Genomic DNA, 23,577 nt, shown 5'->3' with positions numbered 1-23,577 from the left:
AGAGGCCTCAGTAAAGACTGGGTGAGGTGACTTAAGCAACCAGCCCTTAAATGAACTCAGGCACAAGGGGCTCTAGGAGCTGTCCCTCACAAACCTCCAGGAAGAAAACCACCCATCCATTTAAGGAATCAGACCAACTTAGCATCTAGGTCTCTAGTGGTAAATCTTTATCCCACTTTCCTTCTCTGCTCTTAAAACATTTATAGTAGATACTCTGCCCAGCTTCAATCAGGAACACTTCTACAATCAGCCTGCTGTTGTCTATTTAATGACTACTGTCTGGTTAAGGAGGTAAGATTCTTTAAAAGAGATGAGTCAGCTCTCATGCCTAACATACTAAGAAGATCCAAAGGTTTTATCCAAAACTACTCAAACGTCAACCCAACCCAGCTCTTGAGGAGTTTTGCTTAGAGATATTAATGTCTTGTAAACCAAATCTCCAGGCAGTTTTGAGGGCTTAATGTTCTTTAGAGCAAGACTATTTTTAAATGAAGATGCATAAAATGCACATGACTTACCTCCAAGTCTCACCATCAAACCACACCAAGCAGTCATACACAGGGCCAGGATCACTGTATTTTTTCTCAAAAGAGTTTAGCAATTCCACTTGACTCTGAAGCTCCTCCTTGATTAATTTATTTGCCTAATCAATTAGAACACATGTTAATGTTAATACATTTTGTGCTCTTGACAAGTGATATTAATAGACAACCAAAGACAATGTGAACTAGCAGTAAAGTCATTTTACCCTGGAAAAATGTAAGAAACTTTCCTTTTATATCTGTGCAATTTGAAATTCAATTTAGTGGCAGATATCAATTAAAATATTAAATAATTAAAAAAAAATACTTCTTTCACTATCATAGTCTGTCACTCACTGTACCTGCTTTGGGAAAGAAAGGGTGCTGTGTGGTGGTGATCTCATTTGGCCAAGGGTATCAGTCACATACCTGTGTTCCAAAAGTAATGCTAAAGTTGCTACATGTTAGTTTATCTATCTTTAGATTTTTATATCCAGGAACATTTCCATTTCAAATCTGTTTCTTAAGAGCCCAAACAAATAATAGGAATTATGAATAGTCTCACCTCTGTTGAATTTGCTGGGTTAAATACATACTGTATTTATGACCAAGTACATATACGCTGCTATTCAACCATTCTGAGCTATAAAAACGGAAAATTTGTATGCTTCAACCTAAGCACTTTTTAAAACTACATACTATATGAGATGGACCTACATTCGCCTGAATAGTCCAAGTGAATAAAAGTTTAGGTTTCACATGTTCCCAAAATCTTAAGTTATGCTTCATTTTTCCTTATTCAATATATTCAATGTTTACTCCTCCTCAAGGAAACAGACAGGTATATAAACATTTCTGGCATACAAAATAAAATGGTTAATTAAATTCAGATCCCTCTTCTATAGTTCTCTATATGTAGTACCTGAAATACTACATTTCATGTCTCCAACGGGAGGTTGAAGAACCAAAAGTGATCTCACCGAAAATTCTACAGCTGTTAAAAATGAACACAGATAAAGTAAATAGAAGCGTGTGTAGGCTGGTGGGCCTCGACCTGAGCTGCATGTTAATAAAATCTCCTGAAAAGTTTTTAAAATACCTGCCTCCTCTGTAAGGTTCTGATTTATTTCCTCTCTAGGACACAAACATGGAGTTTTTAAAGCTCCTGTGATCCTACCATGCAGCCAGGGCTCAGAATCACCAATACAATTCCATTTCTGATTAAGAAAAGCATGCCCTAGAAGTCTAAACAGGCGCTTCCTCCAGAAAAGACACACATGTGGCCAACAGACACAGGAAAAGATGTTCAACGTCACTTATTATTAGAGAAATGCAAATCAAAACTACAATGAAGCCATCACCTCACGTTGGTCAGAATGGCCATCCTCAAAATGTCTACAAATAACAAATGCTGGAGAGGGTATGGAGAAAGGGAATCCACCTACACTGCTGGTGGGAACGTAAACTGGTACAGCCACTGTTTCAAAAACAGTGCGGGATTCCTTAGAAAACTAAAAACAGAGTTACCACATGATCCAGGATCCCATCAGGGCATATCCTTGGAAAAGATAAAAACTCCAATCTGGGAAGACAGCATGCACCCCAGTGTCACAGCAGCACTGTTTACAACAGCCAAGACAAGGAAGCAACCTACACGTCATCAACAGGTGGCTGGATAAACAAAATGTGGCACATACATACACACAATGGAGTCCTACTCAGCCAGAAAAAGAACAAAATAATGTCGTCTGCAGCGACACGGACGGATATAGAGATTATCATACTAAATGAAGTAAATCAGAAGGAGAAAGGCAAATACCATGGTATCATTTATATGTGGAATCTAAAAAAGAATGACGCAAATGAACTTCCTGACAGGACAGAAAAGACCCACAGACACAAACAGACCGGGGGGGGGGGTGGGTAAGTTAGGAACATGGGCGTGACAGATACACACCACTACATATTAAATAGATAAACAAAGACCTACTGTATAGCACAGGGAATTATATTCAATATCTTGTAATAATCTATAATGGAAAAGAATCTGAAAAAGAATATATATATATGCATGGATAACTGAATCACGTTGCTGTACACCTAAAACACTGTATATCAACTACACTTCGATTAAAAATTCATTTAAAAAGTGGCATGCATTAACAGAAAAATTCAGAAGGACGAACATCAAGTTGCTGTTAGCATCCCTGGGTGGTGACATTCCAGAGACTTTCACCTGCTAAACCGTACATACCTCTGGTGCTCCAGTTTCTGCAATGAGCACTTACTGCTTTTATAATAAACTGAGATGCTATTTTCATCTCATAGACTGATTCACAAAACATGCAACGGCAAGAATGTAGAAGAATGGGAACTCTCATACGCTTCCTGTGGAATTGGTACAGTCACTTTAAAACCCACCAGAAGACATGCACGAGAACTTTCAAAAGAGGATTTTCATCCTCCTAAAAACTGGAAACGAAGCAAGGATCAGTCTGCAGAATGGACACATGCATTGTGGTCCAGTCTTCACAGAGCAACGAGCGTGAACACTGCAACACCCCGCACGAAGAGGGATCGCGCAGAGAACGTCGGATGAAAGCAGCGACGCGGCAAAGGACGGACACTGTATGACTCCCTTTGACAAAATTCAAAACGGGAGAGGTCACTCGACAGTGTCAGCCATCAAGGGTGGCGGCTGCTTCTGGGCGGAGGCAGCGGTGAGCAGCCAGAGGCATGAGAGGCGCTGGGGTGCTGCGCACTCGGGGCGCTCCCTTTGTGACGATTCATGACATCACAACTAGGATGTGTGCACTTTTCCGTGCGGGTGTTCTGTGTTCATTAAGAACTTTTAAACATTCGACCGATATATAAATTGATTTCAGGACAAATGAGGAAAGGAAAAGAGGTAAAATTAGACAAGTTAAAACATGGGGGAAAAAACAAACTTGGGGAAAAAGTCTACTGATTCTCTAAGAAGTGTTAATTCTCTAAGAACACAGTAATGTTTAAATAAAAGCGACTAGCACCAACTTGAGAAGGACAGTTGTTGGCAACGTCGAATTCCTCCTGCTTCCGACAGGCCTCCGCAAGGGCGACTCTGTGGGCAGGGTCCCAGATTTTCTCCTTCCGTTCTTTCTGCAAAGACAGAGAAATGGCCTTCCAGTGAGGTGGACTAACACGCAGGTAAACAGAGACAGGAATTTAAGAGCTGATATCCGCTGCGATGCTATACCATGCTCACACGGAGGTTAAAAAAAAACATTGATAATCAAGTTGATAAAGCAATGGATCAGTTATAAAAAACTTGATTACTTAATTCACCATGCCTAGGCTCTAAGAGCACAAGTTTACCAAGGCACAACCAAATGTATTTTTAACACATCACAGGCCCCCATTAAATCCTTCTCCAAGAAGAGATTAACACCATGTCAGGTAACAGCCCGAAATCCCATCATTTGAGGAAAAAGAAATGCCTTCAGCCAAGAGCAAGCAGAAGACAGGGGCAAGCCTGCAGCTGCACTCTGGTGGGCGTCCTCAGCCTCCTACCTCTCTGGCCTGTTCTTTTTTCCCACCCTCATTGACTTGATGGGGTTCTTTGCTGCTGAAACTGGTCTTCCTGCCATCCCTAGTGTCTTGAACCACACTGCCTCCCAGTGGAAGTTGGCTAGTGAAAGAAAGCTCTCCAGTAAAAGAATCAACTCCACGGACTAAGGAAGGGGATCTGCTTGAACCTAATATCTATACCTGAATGTGGCTGATTAACTTTAATATAATGCATAAAAATACTGTGCATTTTAGCCTGAAATATTAAAATAAAATAGTATCTAATAGAAGTTGAGTTATGTGCACTTATTTTCTGAATTTTTTTTTTTTCCCCCAGAATGACTGGAATCTGACAAGTAAAGGTTTATATGTAAAATACTAAGCAACTTCTTACTGACCCCTGGAGAAGCAAATCACAAGCCCAGACTACAGGGCCCGTGGGTCTCACCCTGAAGGCCCATTTGCAAGGATCACATCTTGTTTTACTGCGTTAAAATCTTACATAAAAGTAAAACTTCATTTCCTTAGTCATACTAACCACACTTCAAGTTCTCAATAGCTGCTTGTGGCTCATGGCTACTGTAATGGAAGGATAATGAACATTTCAAACTCGCCCATAACTACTGAAAGGTCGACAGTGCTGCCACAAAGCAGGCTCCGTCTCACTGGTTTTACAATTCTTAGCTCTCCAAAGACAGTCTGTGCTTCCCGTCCTTCAGCTGCTTTAGGTCTGAGTTACTTCCTTCCCTAGTACTGAATCATCACTTACCGCAATCAAGAAAGCAAGGCAAAGACTAGAAAAATGGGATAAATTACCATAGAAATGACAGGAACAGGAATAAATAAGGCAGTCTAGGCTTTAAATTGATTGTCCAATGAAAGCATATCCATTCTCCCAGAAAAACACAAATACACAAAATGTGAAAGAAATTTCAAGGTGTTCAGATTCCCTAAACTTATCCATGTATCTCAGATTAGGAAACACGAATGGGTAACATTTCACCGGATAGTGTCTTTCTTGAAGCAGTCATCATTTGAAAGTCTCCAGATCCCCTTATTCATCAGGTTAGTGAGAGCTAAGGAAGCCTCTTTCTTCAGTTTGAATAGAATCTGAAGAAGTCATCGATACCATATTGTCTCCGTTACCTGAATTCTTTCCTTGAGAGCCTTTGGATAGAAATCGTAGCCATTTTTTATGCCAATGTGGTATCTGCCTGAGGGATTTGTCCAGGTCACAGGAATCTACGGGAAAAAAGAACATTTCTCACTAAATGCTTCCCAATCCCAATGGTACAGTCCTGGGGGAAAACCCATCCTTGGGGCTCAACCTGGAGCAGGCTCCCGCCTTCGAGCAGTATCTTTACTACTCTACGTTGCCATTTAACCTCACTCTGGCTCCTTCTGTCTCAACAGTGAGATAGCTCAACTATAGTACCTTTCATTTACACAATGCTTTACAGTTTATACAGGGCTTTCAACCCACACTAAACTGCTAAGACCTTCAGTTTCCAAGCACTCAGGACAACTCACTTCCCCATCACCCAGCTGCCCATCAACGAGGGGAGGGAAGCAACTTACAGGACCTCTCCGCCCTCAGATGTCCCGTTAAGAAAACAAACTCACTCTCCTCCAAGATACTACAGGGATGGGCCCAGAGCCTATAAAAAGAGCTCTTTGTGTTCTTAAGAAAAAAGCTCTATAAAAATCATGATAATTACATACAACATCTTATAATAGTCTTTCCTGCTCTCTCAAGGTATTTAAAAATAACACTTCAAGCTTTTAATTTACATAAAATACAAAGAGCATGCCCAGTTTACCAATGGAGAAAGCAGAGAAGCAAAGAGAAATTAAACTTCTGGCCCAAACAGGAGGGTTGAAAAGAAGGCTGGAATGTAGTTCTATCAAGAGACAAAAACCTGGTGTAAAGGATACAGAATTTAAAGCCAGACAAACCTGGCTATGGCCCAAACTCTGCCACTCACCAGGTGGGAGGCACGGGCTTCCACTTCCTCACATGCAAAAGGAAGAAAATAATCTTTACTTCACAATTCACATGAATAAGAATTTGTGTGAACATCAACCAACTTGAAATATCAATCAAGACCATGGGGACCCTTCATATTCTATCATCTCAGGACTCATGATCACTAAAAATAGCTTTTAAAGGTGTACAGATTATGAAGCTGGACTATCAACCACTAAAAGCTGTGGGACTGACTCACAATTCTCACTTGTGCAGGACCTCGAATCTTCAAGTCCCTCTTTATCAAATTATTCCCCAGGCAGGAAGCCTGTGGAGGAAATTTTCTCACAACTAAAGGAAGACAATTGTGCACAGAAGTTCCAAGATCTACTGACCTTCAAAAGCCTGCACATACTGTAAAGCAATTATCCTTCAATTAAAAAGAAATTTAAAAAAACATCTGCACATCAGTAATCATTTCTGAATCAAGGATGTCTAGAGTTTGTGAAATTTTAAATACGCTGGCACACAAACTAGTGCTTTTCATTCAAAGCTGACCAGCCTTCTTTAGATAATAGGGATTCTTAACCTGCGCTGGCAGCACCCGTGACACATAGTAATAACTCGCTGCAACAATAAGAGTAAGCAGTCACTAGCTTATTTAATCACAGGTGTCCCACCACCCAGCTGGCTCTGTTCCCCTGTGCTACTGACAGCTTCTTTGCACAGAGATTAGGAAAAGGTGTGAAATGCGTAAGGATTAAACAAAACAGCTGATCAAAGTAACTGCAAAATAATCAGGTGTTGAGGCAATCACAATCACTTAAACTATGTATGTAATACAATAAAAGTAATCGAGTAGACATAATTTATGTCTAATTAAAGCGAGACTAAATTCTGCAGGGCCCATAAACCAGATATTCCTCAAGTCGCTACCATGCATTTCCTTCATAACACAGGTGGACCAGTTACAAAAATGTAACTAAAATAATAATAAGAAGAAGAATTATGCATAATCATGGTTTTACTAGTCAACCTTAACCAGGTTACAGCTACATCTGTTGTTTGTTGTTCAGTTGCTCAGTTGAGTCCGACTCTTTGCAACCCCAGGCCTCCCTGTCCATCACCATCTCCTGCAGCTTGCTCAAACTCATCTCCATTAAGTCGGTGATGCCAACCAACCATCTCATCCTCTGTTGTCCCCTTCTCCTGCAGCCCTCAATCTTTCCCAGCATCAGGGTCTTTTCAAATGAGGGGGCTCTTCATATTGGGTGCCCAACATATTGGAGCTTCAGCTTCAGCATCAGGCCTTCCAGTGAATATTCAGGGTTGATTTCCTTTAGGATGGCCTAGTCTGATCTCCTTGCAGACCAAGGGATTCTCAAGAATCTTCTCCAACACTACAGTTCAAAAGCATCAGTTCTGTGCTCAGCTATCTTTACTCTTAGGCCATTAGAGAATATGTCATTTTACAAATTTGAGTATTCCATACAAATGAAGTTATTGTGAGTCTCAAAAATCAAATCAAATAAATAAAAATTTATTTACTACCATTTTAAGCTGCTCTCTTTAAAACAGTTTTAATTACATAGTAACTACAATGTGGTAAGACTGATTCTTAAAGAAGAAACAGAATTTCTTTAATTACTAATTACACCTCATTTTACTGACTCTTTTAAAGAAAGGCTGTTTAATGAATTGAAGGTTTTCTCAATGAGACAAGTGTCACCGTGAGTTGTTGACGTTCCATGCAAGAAAATCATGTTGAGTTTTTTGCCTCAAAACTGTACTTCAGATTTATCAGGCTCATGATCGGGTTGGACATAAGGACCCTCTCCCTTTTAGCTATCACTGCATCTAAATTCGATGTTAAGTCTGGCTGAAGCATTCACGGTCTCTCAACTAGCCTAAACTAGGCTAAAAAGTGATGATTTGGAAAATGACTTCAAGTTAAATGAGGCAGAACTTTAAAAGGCACTGTGCTTCCTTCCAAATGCTGCCAAAATTAGAATAAGGAAAAGGAAAAAAAACAAAAACCCTAACGACAAAGAATGGGCAATGAGGCTTTAGAAGCCAAAAGTCACCACATTTTGAAGGCTGCAAAGTGAATGGCGGCACTGAAAATTGGTGGGTGAACTATGGACTTTTAACACACATGGTGGGACAAGTGGGTGTTCAGATGGAAAAAAAGAATATAGGGACTCCTATTTTAAATGAAGCGTTAAATCAAGTCCAGGTGAATTCTAGAACAAACAAGAAAAGAAAAATGATGGATGCTTTTAGAAAATAAAAATGGGAGAATATCCTCATGATTTCAGATCAGGAAGAACTTTTTTTTTTTTTTTTTACTATCAAATATGATTTTAAAAAACTCAAAGCAAGTGATCAAATGTACTCAAGACCTTTATGGTTTCTTCTGCTTGTCCTTCATTTCTGCTGCTCCATGCTTTCCTTTGAAAAGTCTTTTTTTTTTTTTTTTTTTTTTTTTTACTATTTTAAAAAAGTGTATCTGCTGGTTATAAATACTCCTAGTTTTACTTATCTAGGAATGTCTTTATTTCACCCTTTTCCCCTGAATGTATTTTCACTGCATACAGAATCTGGGATCGACAGATCCTTTCTTTCTGCACAGGAAAAATGTCATGCCACACCTTTCGGGCCGCTAGGGTTCTGATGAGAAGGCTGTCAATCAAGTATCCTTCCCGTCTATATAGTGGGTCACTTTTTCCTGGCTATTTTCCAGATTTTTTTTTGGGGGGGGGGGTCTTTCATTTTTGGCAATCTGACTGAATGTTTCTGGGCATGAATTCCTTTTGGTTTATCTTATTTGGGGTTCACACAGCTTCTGGAATTAGTAGGTTTATATCTTTGCCAAACTTGGGAGAATCTCCCAAATTTTTTCAGAATTTTTTTTTCCAGCAGCACACTCCTTTCCCCTCTTTCCTAGGGTCTGATGATGCAAATATCTGACCATTCATTATTGACCGACAAGCTCCTCAAGCTAAGTTCATTATCTCCCAGTGTTTTTCTCTTCATTATTCAGAATGGTTATTTTCTATTGGTTGATCTTAAAGTTCGCTCAGACTCTTCTGTCATCTTTCTGCTACTGCATCCTTCCAGTGATGTTTTCTTAAAAAAAAATATTTCAGCTATCGTAAAAATTTCAGTTCTAAAATGTCCATCTGAGTGTCTTTTACAGCTTCTATATCTTTTGCTGAGTCTGTTAGTTACTGCTGTGTTACGAACTACCACAAACGCTGTGACTTAAAAGAACACACATTTCCTGTCTTACACGCTCTGTCACAGAAGCTGGCACCGCTGGGCTGGATCCTTCACTTGGCTTCAACCGAGGTGCCGGCCAGGGCCCTACTCTCGTCTGCGGCTGGTCTGGTGCAGGTCTGGTGGTGTTCGCTTCCCTCTGTCTGTGAGGTTCAGGGCCAGTGCTTCTCACTCATTGTTAGCGGAAGAAGGATTTCGTAAGACACAAAAAGCCCTAACCAAAAATGCAAAAGGCTGATTTCCAACCACAACAGACTTGATGTCCTACCCATGAAAAGACATCACTTGGAAGGTGTAAAAACGAGTACAGAGGTGGAGAAGACACCCGAAACACATGAAATCCAAGGACAGATCACCCCACACACCAGTAAGAAAACAACAGATGACTCAGGATTCAAAACAACCAGCAGAGGCGCACTTCACAAAAGAGAAGATCCAAACGCCTGAGCAACACGTGAAAAGGCGTTCAATCTGAATAGGCATCCGAGAAATACAAATTCCAACTACAAAGTAATACAGCTAAGTTCCAATCTATTCACAAAAATTAAAAAGCCTGAAAACAGTAACTGGTAGCAGTGTGACTGCTACAAGTCCTACATGTGGTTAGTGGAAATGCATTTTAGTGCAACAGCTGGAAAAACTGGTGAAGCTGTCACCCAAGAAAGGTGTATCTCTGACTCAGCAATTCCACTCTCAGGCACAAAGCCTAGAGCCACGTGCACACGGGTGTGCAGGGTACGTCTGCAAGGACATTTTCTAAAGACTGCGACACTCCCAAAGCGGAAGCAACTCTTCCCGGCAGAATGGACACCCCGTGGTACAGCCAACCACGTCCCAGACGTGAAACCGTCCCAGCAATGAACCGAAGACACCACTGCTCCACGCAGACCATGGCTCAATCTCATGGACCTCACAAACACCCAGGCAAAGAGGACATGAAATGACACATAAACGAGGTCATTCATATGAAGCTCACAAACAGGCAAAAATAACAATATATTCCATGTATCTGTGCAGAGGTGGTAAAACCATAAAGGAAAGCAAACAACTGGTTTCACAGAAGCCAAAATATGTTGTGATCTGGAGAACACAGTGAAGTCCTGAGGTTTGGCAATGTTCTGTCTTATCTATAGCAGGTAAAGCGGTCTTCACTTAAATTACTCATTCAACTGTACATATGCATCTTGTGCATTTTTCTTTTTGCCTGTACAATTAACTATGAAAGGCGTTATGCTTCTATTCACTCTTCTGCTTTAATCTGTTCCCATAACTACCACTGGCCGTAAGTAACTGACCACCAGTTACTCAAGATGGCTTAGTAATAGCATCCTCAGAGAAGGAGAGGACGAGCATCTTCAAAGCACCTAACCAGTAGCTGATCTTACAGGGAAGAAGAATTAGACGTCAACCATCAGCAGTTTATGTGCTATTTGGAAGAAGCAGAACTAGAATATAGGTAATCTAACCAGAGCACAGTTAAGTCAAAGACACTTGAAGACTTTACTGTCTTGCTTTCCTGACTCACAGAAGCCATAAACATTGGTTCCTTGAAAGCATGACATCTCAGGGTGATCTATGATACAGCAACAGGTAACGAACATCATACCACGGAATGTAAGGTAAAAACATAAGATGCTTTGAGGTGAGAGCACAAAAAAATAAAGAGAAAAATTCAGTGAAAGGATAAAACACTCCAACCTTGAGCACCCTTCCTGAAAGACCAACAATTTCACCATCCTTTGGCTCCACCACCGTGGCCGTGTTCACGTCGCCGCTTCCCGTTGTGTCAATGATATCGATGATTTTCGGTTTCCCGTCAGTTGTAACCTGAAGATTAAGAGACCATTAAAACATGAATTATAGAATCCAGCTTTTATCGTGAAAGCAATGCCAGCCCCCAAATGTGTGTCTGTGCGTGCATACGTCCCCGTATGTAAAATATCCTATAAAATCTGCATTCATTTAAAAAAGGGAACTGAGCTGTTTTAAGCCAAAAGCTTGATGAATACTCTGAAGAAAATGTAGTCATATATTCAGGTAAATACTTCCTGAACACTTACCAGAGGCCACACTCCGCTAAGTGTGGGGAATACACAGCAAGGACCAGTACAGAAAATTCTTGACCTCACAGACTTTGTGTTATATGGACTCAATAAACCAATAAATACGTAACATGTCAGTCGGCAGTCACGACAACCAAGAAAGTCGAGCAGGCAAAGGAGACAGGTGGAACGGGGCGCTCAGCGCTCCGAGGCTGGGCAAGAAAGGTCTCGCTGAGAACGTCCACATTTGGAGAGAGATCTGAAGGTGAGTTTGGGGCTGGACGAGTACAAAGCTTGAAGGGAGAAACGCTTACTAGCATTTCATTACTGGAGGCCACAGTAGCCCTCAAACTGAAGTCAGGTTCAAACTCACCACCACAGCCGCCCCCTCCCCAAGCCCGGCCAGCCCGGGAAGCCACCACCCACCACCCACCCGGGTGCTCAAGCCAGAAACGCAGGAAGTCCTCCTCGGCCTCTCGTGTTTAGTGCTCACAGCCAGCTTCCCAGAGGTCCTTCGTTCTACCTCTTTAGTGCGGTTCAGACCCCCTTCTCTAGATGTCCACTACCGGCACCCCGAGCTTCTCCCCCCCGTCACCTCCTGCCTTCCTGACGGGACGCCGCCCCCGGGAAGCCCTCCAGGATCAACAGGAGCACCCTCCTGACCCTGGCCTCTCGGTCTCCTTCCCGCTCCTCGGCCGTGGCCGCCACCCTCCTGCACCAGGCCCTTCTGCTGAGAACTTTCTGTCCCTTCAGTTGTCCACAAGGGTCCCGGTCTCGTCTCAGGGACCCCGTTTTCTAGAGAACGCTGCCCCTTCACAGAGACCTCCCTGCTGGCCTCGTGTAAGCGTGCATCACCCTAAACCCGGTCATTCCTCCTCACGGTACTGGGGGGCCTTTGCAGAACTCCACTGGCTTCGTAACCACGGCTGGGGCTCTTCCCCGACTCGCACTAGTGGAAGGGAGGCGCCACTGGGGCAGGGGCCGCGTCTGTTTTATTCCCCACATTAGTCCAAACCCGGCAGCGTCTGTTAGGCACGCGAGGCTCCTGGCTTGTTGGACGGCCTGGCACTCCTTACTCGGCATTAAGATGGATTTTCCTCGGCTGTGGGGTCGCGGCCAGCCCCACCCTTTCAAAGCTGGGCCCTCCGACTGCTGCAGCCCACGGTAACACTGAACACCCCACTGCCTTCGTGGGGGGCAAAAAAACCCCATTCTGGGGCTCTTTCTGGGCTAGCTTCGTCAAGGGGATTTGTTGCATTCAAGAGACACGTGTTGAGTGAGCAGCAGGAATCAGGTGCGCAGACCCGAAAAGGACAGGAAAAAACAAGACCCCTGCCCTCATGAGCGAAAGAGGAACAGACGGCCGGTGGGAATTTGCTGGATGCGGCAGGGAGCTCAAACCTGGCACTCTGCGCCCACCTCGAGGGGTGAGAGGGAGGTTCAGGAGGGAGGGGACCCATGTGTGCCCGCGGCTGACTCACGCTCATGCGAGGCAGACACCAACCCAACACTGTTAGAGCAATCATCCTCCAATTAAAAACAAATTAATTAAAAAAGAGAGAAACAGGAATGAAAAAAAAAAGCCCACAGGGGGCCAAGAGCCCAGCCCCCGGATTCCCGTTCCACCCGAGAACTCGCCCTCTGAGATGAAGAGCAGGGGCCACCCCTAGGAGTCTCTCCCGTCACCGCCACCCCCACGGCAGGGCACTCAGAGCTCTGCAGTTAGGGCGCAGAGGAGGGGGGGGTTCCCTATGTGGGGGAAACGCACACGCACCTTCTTTACGAGGGAAAATGAGGGGGTGGGCGGGGGCATCTCAGATCTCACCTCAACCATCGGCCAATCAGGGGCTGAGAGTTCTGTCCGGGGGCACCGCTGTTAGTTTGAGGTGATGTAATGCTTTAACTGGGTGATTATTTCTTGGGAGCTGTCTATATTAGGAATAAGTATTCTAATACACTCAGAAGGCTCCAAATCATAATTAAAAGGCACCGCAGGAATCATATCCAAACCCGGTAAGATTGTGATGAAACAAATCAGACACAGATTTTTTTTTTTTTTCTTCTTCTCTTGTTGCAGAGTGTCTTCCAATCACCAGATACTGAGCAAACTGGGAATGGAATGGGTACCTCTGCCAGGCTTGCTTTCCCTCCCGACTCCGAAACTGGCAGAATACAAGCCATTCTCCAGATGCGATCCTGGGAGGTTCAGACACAGATTTTGAAAGGACTGGCTACGTACCTTCAAACATGAAGTGAAAATATAGGAACGAAGAAAAACGTGAGAGAATCTAACAAGATAAAGACAGAAGCCACTAGGAGGAAGTTCAAACTCTCCTATAAACTCTCCTGTAAGACTAGTTAGATCATGTATTAAGACCAGAAGCAAATAATCTCCTTGAAAACGTATTCCAAATAAGTGTGTAATTTGAAAGCTGCACCATAGCACTAAGAACACAAACCATTTGCCTTCATCTTCTCATTCAATCAGCCAACAACATCAGTGCCTTGAGATCAAGAATCACAAGAGATCGCTAACAAGTCCGACACAGCTCCTTCTCATTAGAAACCTCATTCATCAGTGTGTGAGCAAAGGAAGAGAGCCTAACGGGATTTCGTGGCTTATTCAGCATCTGCTACTGTGATCAGCTTTACTCACTAGGACCTCTCTTACCCATGAAAAATTCTCACATGGACAGTTTTCTCTCTGTGTACTTCTCCCTTCCTCATGAGGTGAAGGGACCTACTCCACCAGAGAGAAGACAGAGGGAATTTAAGGCTAGGAAGGTTTTAGAAAGGCAAACCGGCTGAGAATCCTGCAAGCAGCTCTGGGAGGGAGAGAGGCACCTGCAGGGCTAGCCTGAGCCCGCTGTCCCTCCACTGTGGGGCTGCACGGTCACAGGAGCCTGAAGACACAGCTGCTGTGACAGGCGCAGAGGTGTAAGCCCTGGGAATGGAGTCGAAGACTGAGAGAGGTGCTTACCGCGCGATGCTGGCGGAATGGAACAAAAATTTGCCCAAAGGTTCTTCCCCAACATCAAGAACCTCAGCTACTTTTTATCTCCAGAGAACCACTTACTGTGGCAAAGTTGGCCAGGGTTTACAGAAGATCAGAATCAGAGTGGGAAGCTCGCCAATTTTTCTGCACAAACCGCAGTGAAGGAACAAGCGCTCACTTGAAATTTCAGGGACGATACTGAGAACACTCCTCTGAGCAAAGCATGGTGTGTTGCAAACAAACAGTATGAAATGACTCTTATTCTAAGAACATAGTGATAAAATGAGTAAGACAGGCTTTGCTTTCAGAAAGCTTACAATCCAGCTGGAAAGACAAATGAAACAAGAGAACAGTGACACAGGACGATGAATAACAAACGTGAAGGACAGTGTCTAGGAAGGCATGTGAGAACACACAACTCAGCTTGCAGGAAATCAGGAAAGGCAAACTGAAAGGCAAACTTAAAACTGGCAGCACCTCTCATCCGTAACTAAGTACACGTCCATGAGAATTTCCTCACTGTACTCTTATCTTCTTGTGTCTGACCATGATCCCACAGTAGCCCGCCAACTTCTTCTGTCCATGCGATTTCTCCAGGCAAGAATACTGAAGCAAACTGCCATTTCCTCCTCCAGGGGAGGACCCAGGGATCTAACTCATGTCTTCCGCATTGGCAGGTGGATTCTTCACCACTGAGTCACCAGGGAAGCCCCCTCTATTATATTTTAGTGAATATGAAATTAGAAAGACATTTACAGGACTACTTGTAACCTCCGTCCCCAAGTTATATTTTTTTTCCATGAGGAAATTACAGATATTATCACACATATATATATTTTTTCCCACTCAACACAAGCACATTTCACAGAAAATGAATCTGGATAGGTGCTTTCGAGGAATTTTAACTTAACCAGGCAAAAGGTATGAAAAGCAAGAGACCAAAATGAAATGCTAAGTGCTATAGGAGGATATGAATAAACCGCTATGAGAGCAAAGAGGGAAAAGGAACTGTCAGCAGGGACTGGGCCCTATCCCTCTTTGAAGTCCCAGGTCCTGACACAGCGGTTGGCATATACACAAAAATACACAGTATACGCGTTGGGAGATGGCTGAAGTAAATCAGCAGATATCCCCAAAGGTAACAGGCAAGGGCCCAGCCAGGTCTTATGGGATTAAACAGGCCTTTACAGGTGTCTGTAGAAAGTCTGCGGGCAGATTAAACCTCACGTGTAGCGGCATGTGCTGGGGACAGACCTGGAAGATCTGGGAAAGGGGTGGAGTGTTGGTGGTGGCAGTCCAGGGTCGGGGGCGGGGACAGAAGTGCTGAGATGTGAACAAAGGTTATGCACGGAGCTGGAATCAGGTGGCAATGGGCTGTGCAAAGTTCAGGACCGGGGGTTTGCACGCAAAGACAACTGGAAGGCCCAAATAGGTCGGTTTGATATTAAGCAAGGGTGTGATGGCAGGGTTTTTTCTTTTTTTTTAAGGAAGGGTACTCTGGCAATGCGGGGGATGACCAGTGATGGCCAGGAGGCCCCTGAATTCCAGGTCCTGTCCAAGCTGTCTCTCCTCCAAGAAGCCTGGCTGGCCCCCTGATCAATCTGTTAACAGTTACAGTCTGCACGACTCCAGAATCTTTTAATGCAAAACCTTAGATGCCTGAATATCTGCTGCGGAAAAGACCTAACCACTTATTTAATTATTACTCCTCTCATCCTGCCACCCTCTGCATTTAGCAAGCCTACACGCTGTCACAAAAGAGAACTGAGCCCGAGGCCATCTCCAAAGAACGGGCCTCTCCACTGTGTTCCTCAAAGTTCTCCTCCGGTCTCTGGTCCTCTGCTCAGACTTCACTGGCTTTTCAGATGTCCAGTCCAACCACCTCTTCCTATTTCACTCGCTCCTTCCACTTTATTTTTATCTACCTTCTTACCTTAATGATGCATACACAGATCTACAAAACACGTTTGTTACAGGTAAGGAGGGGGAAAAAAATACCTTAAAAATTCACTCGTGTTTGCAAGTCACCTTACTGAATTCTTTTTGGATGGCCATGTTTAGGTCAATCTCTCCAAGCTGTTAGAAGATAAGAGTTAAATTTTCATTTCCCTTCAAATACACTGTTGTGCAAACATTTGTTGTTACATGGACACATCTAAGGGCTTCCCAGGTGGTGCTAGTGGTAAAGAACCTGCCTGCCAGAACAGGAGAGGTAAGAGATGAGAGTTCAATCCCTGGGTCGGGAAGATCTCCTGGAGGAGGGCATGGCAACTCACTCCAGTATTCTTGCCTGGAGAGTCCCATGGACAGAGGAGCCTGGTGGGCTACGGTTCATGGGGTCACAAAGAATTGGACAAGACTGAAGGGGCTGAGCACACACACACATCTAATGCACATTTATCCTTCAGAGAGCCAGCGATTTAAGATCCAGCATAAACTCCCTCAAGGTTATTTAAGCCTTGCTTAAAAACATGAGTTTCTTGAACGGTTTTCTTGAGCTCTTTTAGCAGTCACAGGTAACTAATTGTCTCAATTTTCAGAGCAGCGCGGTGGGATGAAAGTCACTGCCACTTTATAGAGGGAGGAACAGAATGACGGGATGAGCAGGTCTGGGAGATTCTACAAAAGCCTCTTTTCCCCAGACAGTACTCCTCCAAACTCTTCCAATCCCCTTATTATCCTGACAAAAGAGCCAGTGAACCACGGCCTCCAGCTGTTCTCCTCCCACTTATCCCTATAAAAAGGGAACACACACCACCCCGGAAAGAAACCATCGCTCCCCAGGAATAAAATCTCGAGGAGGTGATGGCTGTCACTGCTGTGAGTCTCCCGAGTTATTAACATGACTGGACCATTCCAGCACAGGAGGGAAGGCATCACCTGCTTCTCTTCTGAGGCTCCAGAGCTGCCCCGCAGGGTCAGGGGCAGATGAGTGGCACTCCTCCCCACTGCTTAAGAATTAAGGGGAGGAAGCAAGATACCCCCCAGAAGGGACTCTCTACAGAGCAGACTTGACAGTTTCCTCGTCCCCCTGAATTACATCCTAACTTCCCAAATGCTATCCCGCTTTTAAGAGAGCACAATCAAGGATTTAAGAGGGCAGAGGCACGTGGGAGGAAGAGAATCCCTCAACTTCAGGGTTTTAAGACATACAGGTGAAGGGCTGACACAGGGGAAGAGAACAGCAATCAGCCAGGTTAGACGTTGGAGAGATGGGACCTTGAGCAATGGTGAGGTTCTGCTGACTACTGGGTTTCCCTGCAAGTCTAAGGCTAAATTTACAAAAGCCAAACTTTGAAAACTTTAATCAGAAGGCTTTCAACAGAGATCAACGTTTTAAAAAAATTACCTTTTTCACAAGGGTACCTTGATTCAGCGATCCCAAAGGTGCCGAAGGCCAAACAAAATCGTCTTTTAAAAAATGATAAAGTACGTGGTCTTACATTTTGAGGTTGAAAAATTAAAAAGAAAGAAAGCATAATTGAATGCACCCTGGAAGAGTTCGCAAAAAAAAAAAAAAAAAAAACAACCCAAACCAACAACAAACTCAATCGGGTTCTTCTTTACGTAAAAGCCTAATAAGCCCTGCGTTGCAGCTGACCCTAAACAAGTACACTGCAGAAGACGGTTTAAAAATAGCACCCAGAAAACTACCGGAGGAAACAATTCCGGAAGTTGACTTATCTTCTTGAAACCGGCGGCTTTCGTTGTTTCGAGATTAAAAAAAAAAAAAAAATCATTCCACCCCAAATCAAATCACCCGAATGACAGTGAGAAAACACACATACACACGCACAAAAAACCCACGAAAAGTTCTGATTTGCCTCTTCTCTGAAGCCTCCCCACCACCACCACACCACCCTCCCCAGGATAATAAAATGGTAAATAACGGGCACTGGCCGCTCGGGTCCACGAGGCAGCCGCGGCGGCGGCGGAGGGCGCTGGGCTGGGCAGGAGAGAGCCCGCGGGCCCCGGGGCCAGGCGGCGCCCAGGCTGGAAGGGGCTTCCCGGAGGCAGGGGGGCGGCGATTAGCGCCCCGACCGGCCGCGCCGGGCCCCGCCGCTTTGTCTGGGCCGGGATCGGGGCCCAGCCCGGGCGCCCCGGGCTCCGCGCCTCCCAGCCCGAGGCTTCCTCCCGGCGCCCGGCTCGCCCTCGGCCGCACAGTGGGACTCCGAGGCCCGCGTCCCCCCGCCGCCCCCGACCCCCGCGCTGGGGCCCTCAGCGGCCGCCGCACCTGCATGCCCGGGGCCCCGGGGTCGACCCCCGTGTCCAGGACGGCGATGAGCACCCCTCGCCCGTCATACTCCGGGTAGCGGCACAGGAAGGCCGCGGCCCCGGTCTCCTTCTTCGGGAGGAGGCCGTGGAAGGGGAAGGGCTCCTCGGTCGCGGCGGTGGCCATGGACGCAGGCTGCAAGGCGGCGTGGAGGCAAACGGCCGGGCTGCGCGCGGACGAGCGGCGGCGCGAGGACAACCCGGGCGGCCGCGGGCCTCGGCTGGGAGAGGAGGCGCGGACGGGGTGGGCGGGGCCGGCCGCCGGCCAATCCTCGGGCCGCCAGGGAGGGCCGGCCAATCCCGCGCCTCCACGTCAGAGCCGACGGCGCTGCTCTCCGGAAGCCGAGTCCTGGAGGTACCCGGGGCCGCAGAGAAGGGGGCGGAGCCTGAGGCGTGGCCGGAGGGGTTCGGGGGCTGGAGCTCCCCCGGGGGGTCTTAAACGCGAGGGACTAGCGGGGCGGGGATTTTTTTTTTTTAGGGGGCGGGCCGGCTTCTAAGCAGAGGGTCCGCATATCCCCGCCCCAAGGGGGGATAGAGAAGGAAGTGGGGGCTTGGCGTCTGGAGAAGCGGGAAGACCCTCTCTGACAGTTGATGGTTTCTGAAAGTGCAGGTGTAATTGAATGAAACTTTGCGCTCAGCTGCGGCGGAACCCCCCGGGTGGACCCGGGGCAGAGGGAGCCCACGCGAGCTCGCTTAAACCCCTTAGGCGTGTCGGATATTGGCGAAAAGCCGGGAGATCAATTTTTTGATTTGGGAGAGTGGGAGTGATTTTTCTGATTGGGAGTTCTTTGATTCAGTGGTGGCTGGCGTTCCCCTCTCTCGAAGGTGTGTCCCTTTGAAGAATGGTGGTGGTGGTGGTGGGGACAGGCCAGGACTGCAGTCTGCAGTCAACAGGAAACGGGTTGCTGGCCATTCCATCGGCCTCTGCCGCCAATAACGAAGTAGCATCCCGAAGTGGGCCCCTCCTATCCTCCTGTCTTACCCTGGGCTTCCGGGATTTCTGAAAAACAAATTTTATTTTTTCTTCCCGTCCCCACCCCGACTCTGTCTTTAAGTTGGTGTTCCTGGTTGGTCCTCAGGGTTCTTCACTCAACTGAAAGTGAAAGTCACTCAGTCTTGTCCACTCTTTGCGAACCATGGACTGGATGTAGCCTGCCAGGCTCCTCTGTGCATGGAATTCTCCAGGCAAGAATACTGGAGTGGGTTGCCATTCCCTGCTCTGGGGGGATCTTCCTTGACCCAGGCATCGAATCTAGGTCTCCTGCATTAAAGGCGATTTCTTTACCATCTGAGCCACCAGGAAAACCCTGATAGAGCCATAATTGGCAATTTTCCTGATTAAGAGTGGCTGCTATCAATTGCTCCACGCTGCCCCAGTGGCACTTTAATGATTTTTCTGTCTGTATTCATGCCAGGGTAATCTCAGTCTTTGTGAGGATGTGCCAAGGGTGGATGCCTTTGGCAATCTGGTCAGCCTTAAGATCAGCTTCTCAGAACAATTTTAAACTCATAAAATATAGAGAATTACAAAAGAAATTATGTTGAAAGTTATCAAAATGTGAAAACCAACTTTGTTATACAGAAATAGTTTTATACATGTGTGTATGTAGTTATACATATGTTCTTTGCATAAAGTAAGCAGGAGCTAGTGCCAAATCTAATAAGCTCCCGTAATTGAACAATAGTAAAGAGCATAAATGATACTTTGAGACCTGTACTGTGACAAGAAACTGATTTTTTGGGTGACATAGGAACAAACAGTAATGCTAACACCACTCTGGTTGTTACCTACATCTATAATTGAAGGAAATACTTAACTAAAAGGTTAGTGGAAGTTAAGCTGTATTTCTCTTGTTCTACTCAAATTTTTGAACCCCTCAGATTCTATCATGGACTCCAGGTTATGAATGCATGGTGTCAAGGGAAATCCTATGTACACCAGTTTCCACTTCACGGGATTGGGGGATTCTCCATGAAGTCTCAAAAAATTACTGTACAGGCTGTGCAGTTTTTTTGAATTGATTACTTGCCCATTCATTCTACTCTATAAGGCTTAGAGAAGCACGTTCTCTTTAGTGAAGAGGAAACAGGATAGTTAAAGTTTTCCTTCCTCCTCCCAACTGTGTTTATGTTACCTCGAAAAGGACTTACAGTGATTGAGAAAGAAAAGAGAAGGACAAACTCAGAAGACATTCAAGAAAAACATATAGTGACAGAGTGGAATAGCTTCCAGGTTCAACTGTTCAACTGTTGTCCAGTCATTTCATTTTACAGATGAGGAGCAAAGATAGACAGGTTTATTGACCGCCACAGGTTACAAAATGAATTGATGAAAAAGCTGGATTTCTATTCTGTCTGTCTCTGATGTTTTCTACCACACCAGTCGAGCTCTGCTGGAATGCCACCCAATGAATGGATGGGGAATGAACTGTTCACTATGAAACCAAAGTGGGAGACTTTTTATTAGACTCCTGTAACAGTGTTTAAAAAATGTCTTCTGCTTATGTATCCCATAAAAATATTTTAGAAAGATTATGTACCCTCTTATATAGTTTTAATATAACTTAGAATTTGTCATCATACTCTCAAGGAATAAAGGATGTAATATCTGACATTTTATAAATATTGATATTCTTTAAACTTCTATGTCATTCATTTAAATGTAGCTAGTTGAATGTTACTCTTTGATACTGTTGTTGTTGTTTGACACTTAGCATTGTACATTTATATACCTGAACATATTCCATTTAAATTCAGACATTTGGCATCGCTCTTTCTTCTTGAAGTTTTATCATTCTACATAGAATTTTATCCTAATGTAACTTATCTTTATAATGGAAAGTCCTACTGATCATTTATTATCTGCAACAAAAATGTTAATATTTTAAATTTTTTCCTGGGATCAAAGTGTTAATATTTTTCTTTTGGATTATCTTTCAGGTTGATCAAAATGACAAACATCCTAAGCTTTACTATTTGATTAAGATAAAAATTACAGAACAAAAAGAAAATTGTTATTGAAAATGCAGGTCTTAAAAAGATGCATGAGATGCATGCTTTGGGGCTGTGATTTAAGATTTTGCTGACAGTTTTTCAAATCGTCCGTTTATTTGATGTCGAAGAAACTGTTTCACCTGCAGGAGATGCACCACAGTAAGATGCCTTTTTATCTTTAAAGCAGGAGACCCAGCTGTGAAACAGGTGGGAAGGCAGTATGTCCTTCCATCACAGGCAGATCTTCAGGCAGGTCAATTTGGAAAAGAGGAGATAGGACATTTAAGCCTCTGGAAACTGATCGGACTGAAGTTATCCAGGACTTTGTACCACAGTTCGAAGACCACTGCTTTTTAAAACCTCAGTAATCACTTGAGCTCAGGACGAAGTCATTTACGCTTTGTCTTGGAGCCCCAGTATTCTTCACTCTGTGTTTTTACCCCAGCTGCTCTCTGGATTTAATGACTTTCCCAGCTAACGTAACTCTTTCAATGCCCAGTCCCTTTGCGCAACCGGACAAACAGCTCAAAGGTTCATCCATCATTGGCTCTCCGAAGGAAACAATGAAGATACAGATAAACACAACCAGGGCTTAGGAACGCGGAGGGGGAGGAAGGGGAGGACGGGACAGCGCAGGGTCAGGAGGGCAAGGCCTGGTATCCGGAGTGAAGTGCCAGACTGGACGCCCACACCTTCCCACGCAGCACTGTCGGAGCGGGAAGCGCTGAGCCGGGTGTCCCCAGGCCCACCTCCCTTCCGCATCACCTGCGGGGCGGAGGGGGCAGCGTGCCAAGGCAGACGCGGGCAACAGCAGTCTCTTCCCCTGACTCACCTGCTTTGTAAGTATTGTGGCACCGTATTGTTTACAGAAAACCCTTTGATCAAGCATCCCAGGCCGCCGAGGTTGGGAAAGCATCCCACGTGTCCAGATGCCTGGCTTGGCAATCCAGCGCCGATTGCCAGCGAGGCCCCTCCTCCCGTGGGCGGCCCCCCAGGCGGTGACCCCGGGGAGAAGGGACGAGAGGGACGCTCGGGTCCTGCGAGATGAGCAACTTCCTTGACAGCCGACTGGGGCTGGAGGCGGCTTTGCCAAGCCTTCCGCTAGGCTGCGGGGCACCCAGCGCTGGCGTTTCTCGTCTTTACTCAGGGGTCGGGCTCGCATCGCGCCCTCACGGCTCTCCCAAACCTTTGGTGGACTTTTGACCATTTTCCCTCGCCCAGGCATTTTCCCCGATAGCATCCTTGCTCCTTGAAGCCGGGCTTGGCATCTGCTTCTCGGAGGATGAGGATTACAGCTCACACCAGAGAAAGGGAGATTCAGGTGTTTCAGACTTGAGCACTGTCGCCCCCCGGAGGCAAAGGCCGTCCTTGCCCAGCGTACAGGCCCACTGCCTGGACCGTCTCCAGGGCACAGTCGGATGGACCAAGGTGTTCCACAAAGTTTAAGGCCCAGGGCTGTGTTTAGCTGTAAAGGAGGCTGGGGGATTAAGTTCTGACTTCTTGCATGGGCAGGCAGAACTGATAATCTGGGAAAGTCTGTAAACATAGAAAGGCCTTTCCAAAGATGCCTAAGTTCAAAAGATTTGTTCATCATACCAAACATTCACTATGCCAGCATATAAATAATATCTATTCATTTAGTCTTAAGATTTACATAATTCTAAATAACTCTGATACTTGCTACTTTATTTCTATTCTTTTTCTGTTTCTATTCGTTCTACCTCTGAACTCAATTAAACGAGGTAACACAGGTCCAGCTCTGAGAAACTTCAATAAGAGAAATAATAAACTAGGCAATTTGGATCAAGACTCCTGCTGGGAATATTGAGGGGAAGCTGGATGACATATGAAAAATACCTGCTTGTAGGCCTCCTAGGGCTAGCAGTAGGTTGAAGAATTTCTGGAGCAGATATAAACCCAGAGCCTGGAGCCAAACATTTAGGACAATCTTGCCTTTCAGGG

General features: G+C 45.2%; 1 protein-coding gene and 1 non-coding gene across 4 annotated transcripts in view; both read right to left on the bottom strand.

Moving 5' to 3' along the window:
- The window catches only part of TPP2 (tripeptidyl peptidase 2), a 61,649-nt gene extending 42,817 nt beyond the window's left edge, over positions 1-18,832 (bottom strand). For all 3 annotated transcript variants that reach the window (XM_065902393.1, XM_065902394.1, XM_065902395.1), the window contains exons 1-5: positions 18,584-18,832; positions 11,011-11,139; positions 5,214-5,309; positions 3,555-3,659; positions 519-643 (exon numbers count right to left, since the gene is read on the bottom strand). In XM_065902393.1, the coding sequence (XP_065758465.1) occupies positions 519-643; positions 3,555-3,659; positions 5,214-5,309; positions 11,011-11,139; positions 18,584-18,748 (620 nt within the window). In that variant the 5' untranslated portion in view covers positions 18,749-18,832. The remainder of the gene's footprint in view (positions 1-518; positions 644-3,554; positions 3,660-5,213; positions 5,310-11,010; positions 11,140-18,583) is intronic.
- On the bottom strand, positions 13,421-13,560 carry LOC136144551 (small nucleolar RNA SNORA7). The gene has a single exon (XR_010658577.1). It is a non-coding gene; the product is annotated as a small nucleolar RNA SNORA7 (small nucleolar RNA).
- Positions 18,833-23,577: the final 4,745 nt, after the last annotated feature.

This window comes from Muntiacus reevesi, chromosome 11 (assembly GCF_963930625.1).
Source record: "Muntiacus reevesi chromosome 11, mMunRee1.1, whole genome shotgun sequence".
Classification (NCBI taxonomy): Eukaryota; Metazoa; Chordata; class Mammalia; order Artiodactyla; family Cervidae; genus Muntiacus; species Muntiacus reevesi.
Note: the sequence above shows the minus strand (reverse complement) of the source record. Positions and strands in the feature narration are given on the sequence as shown.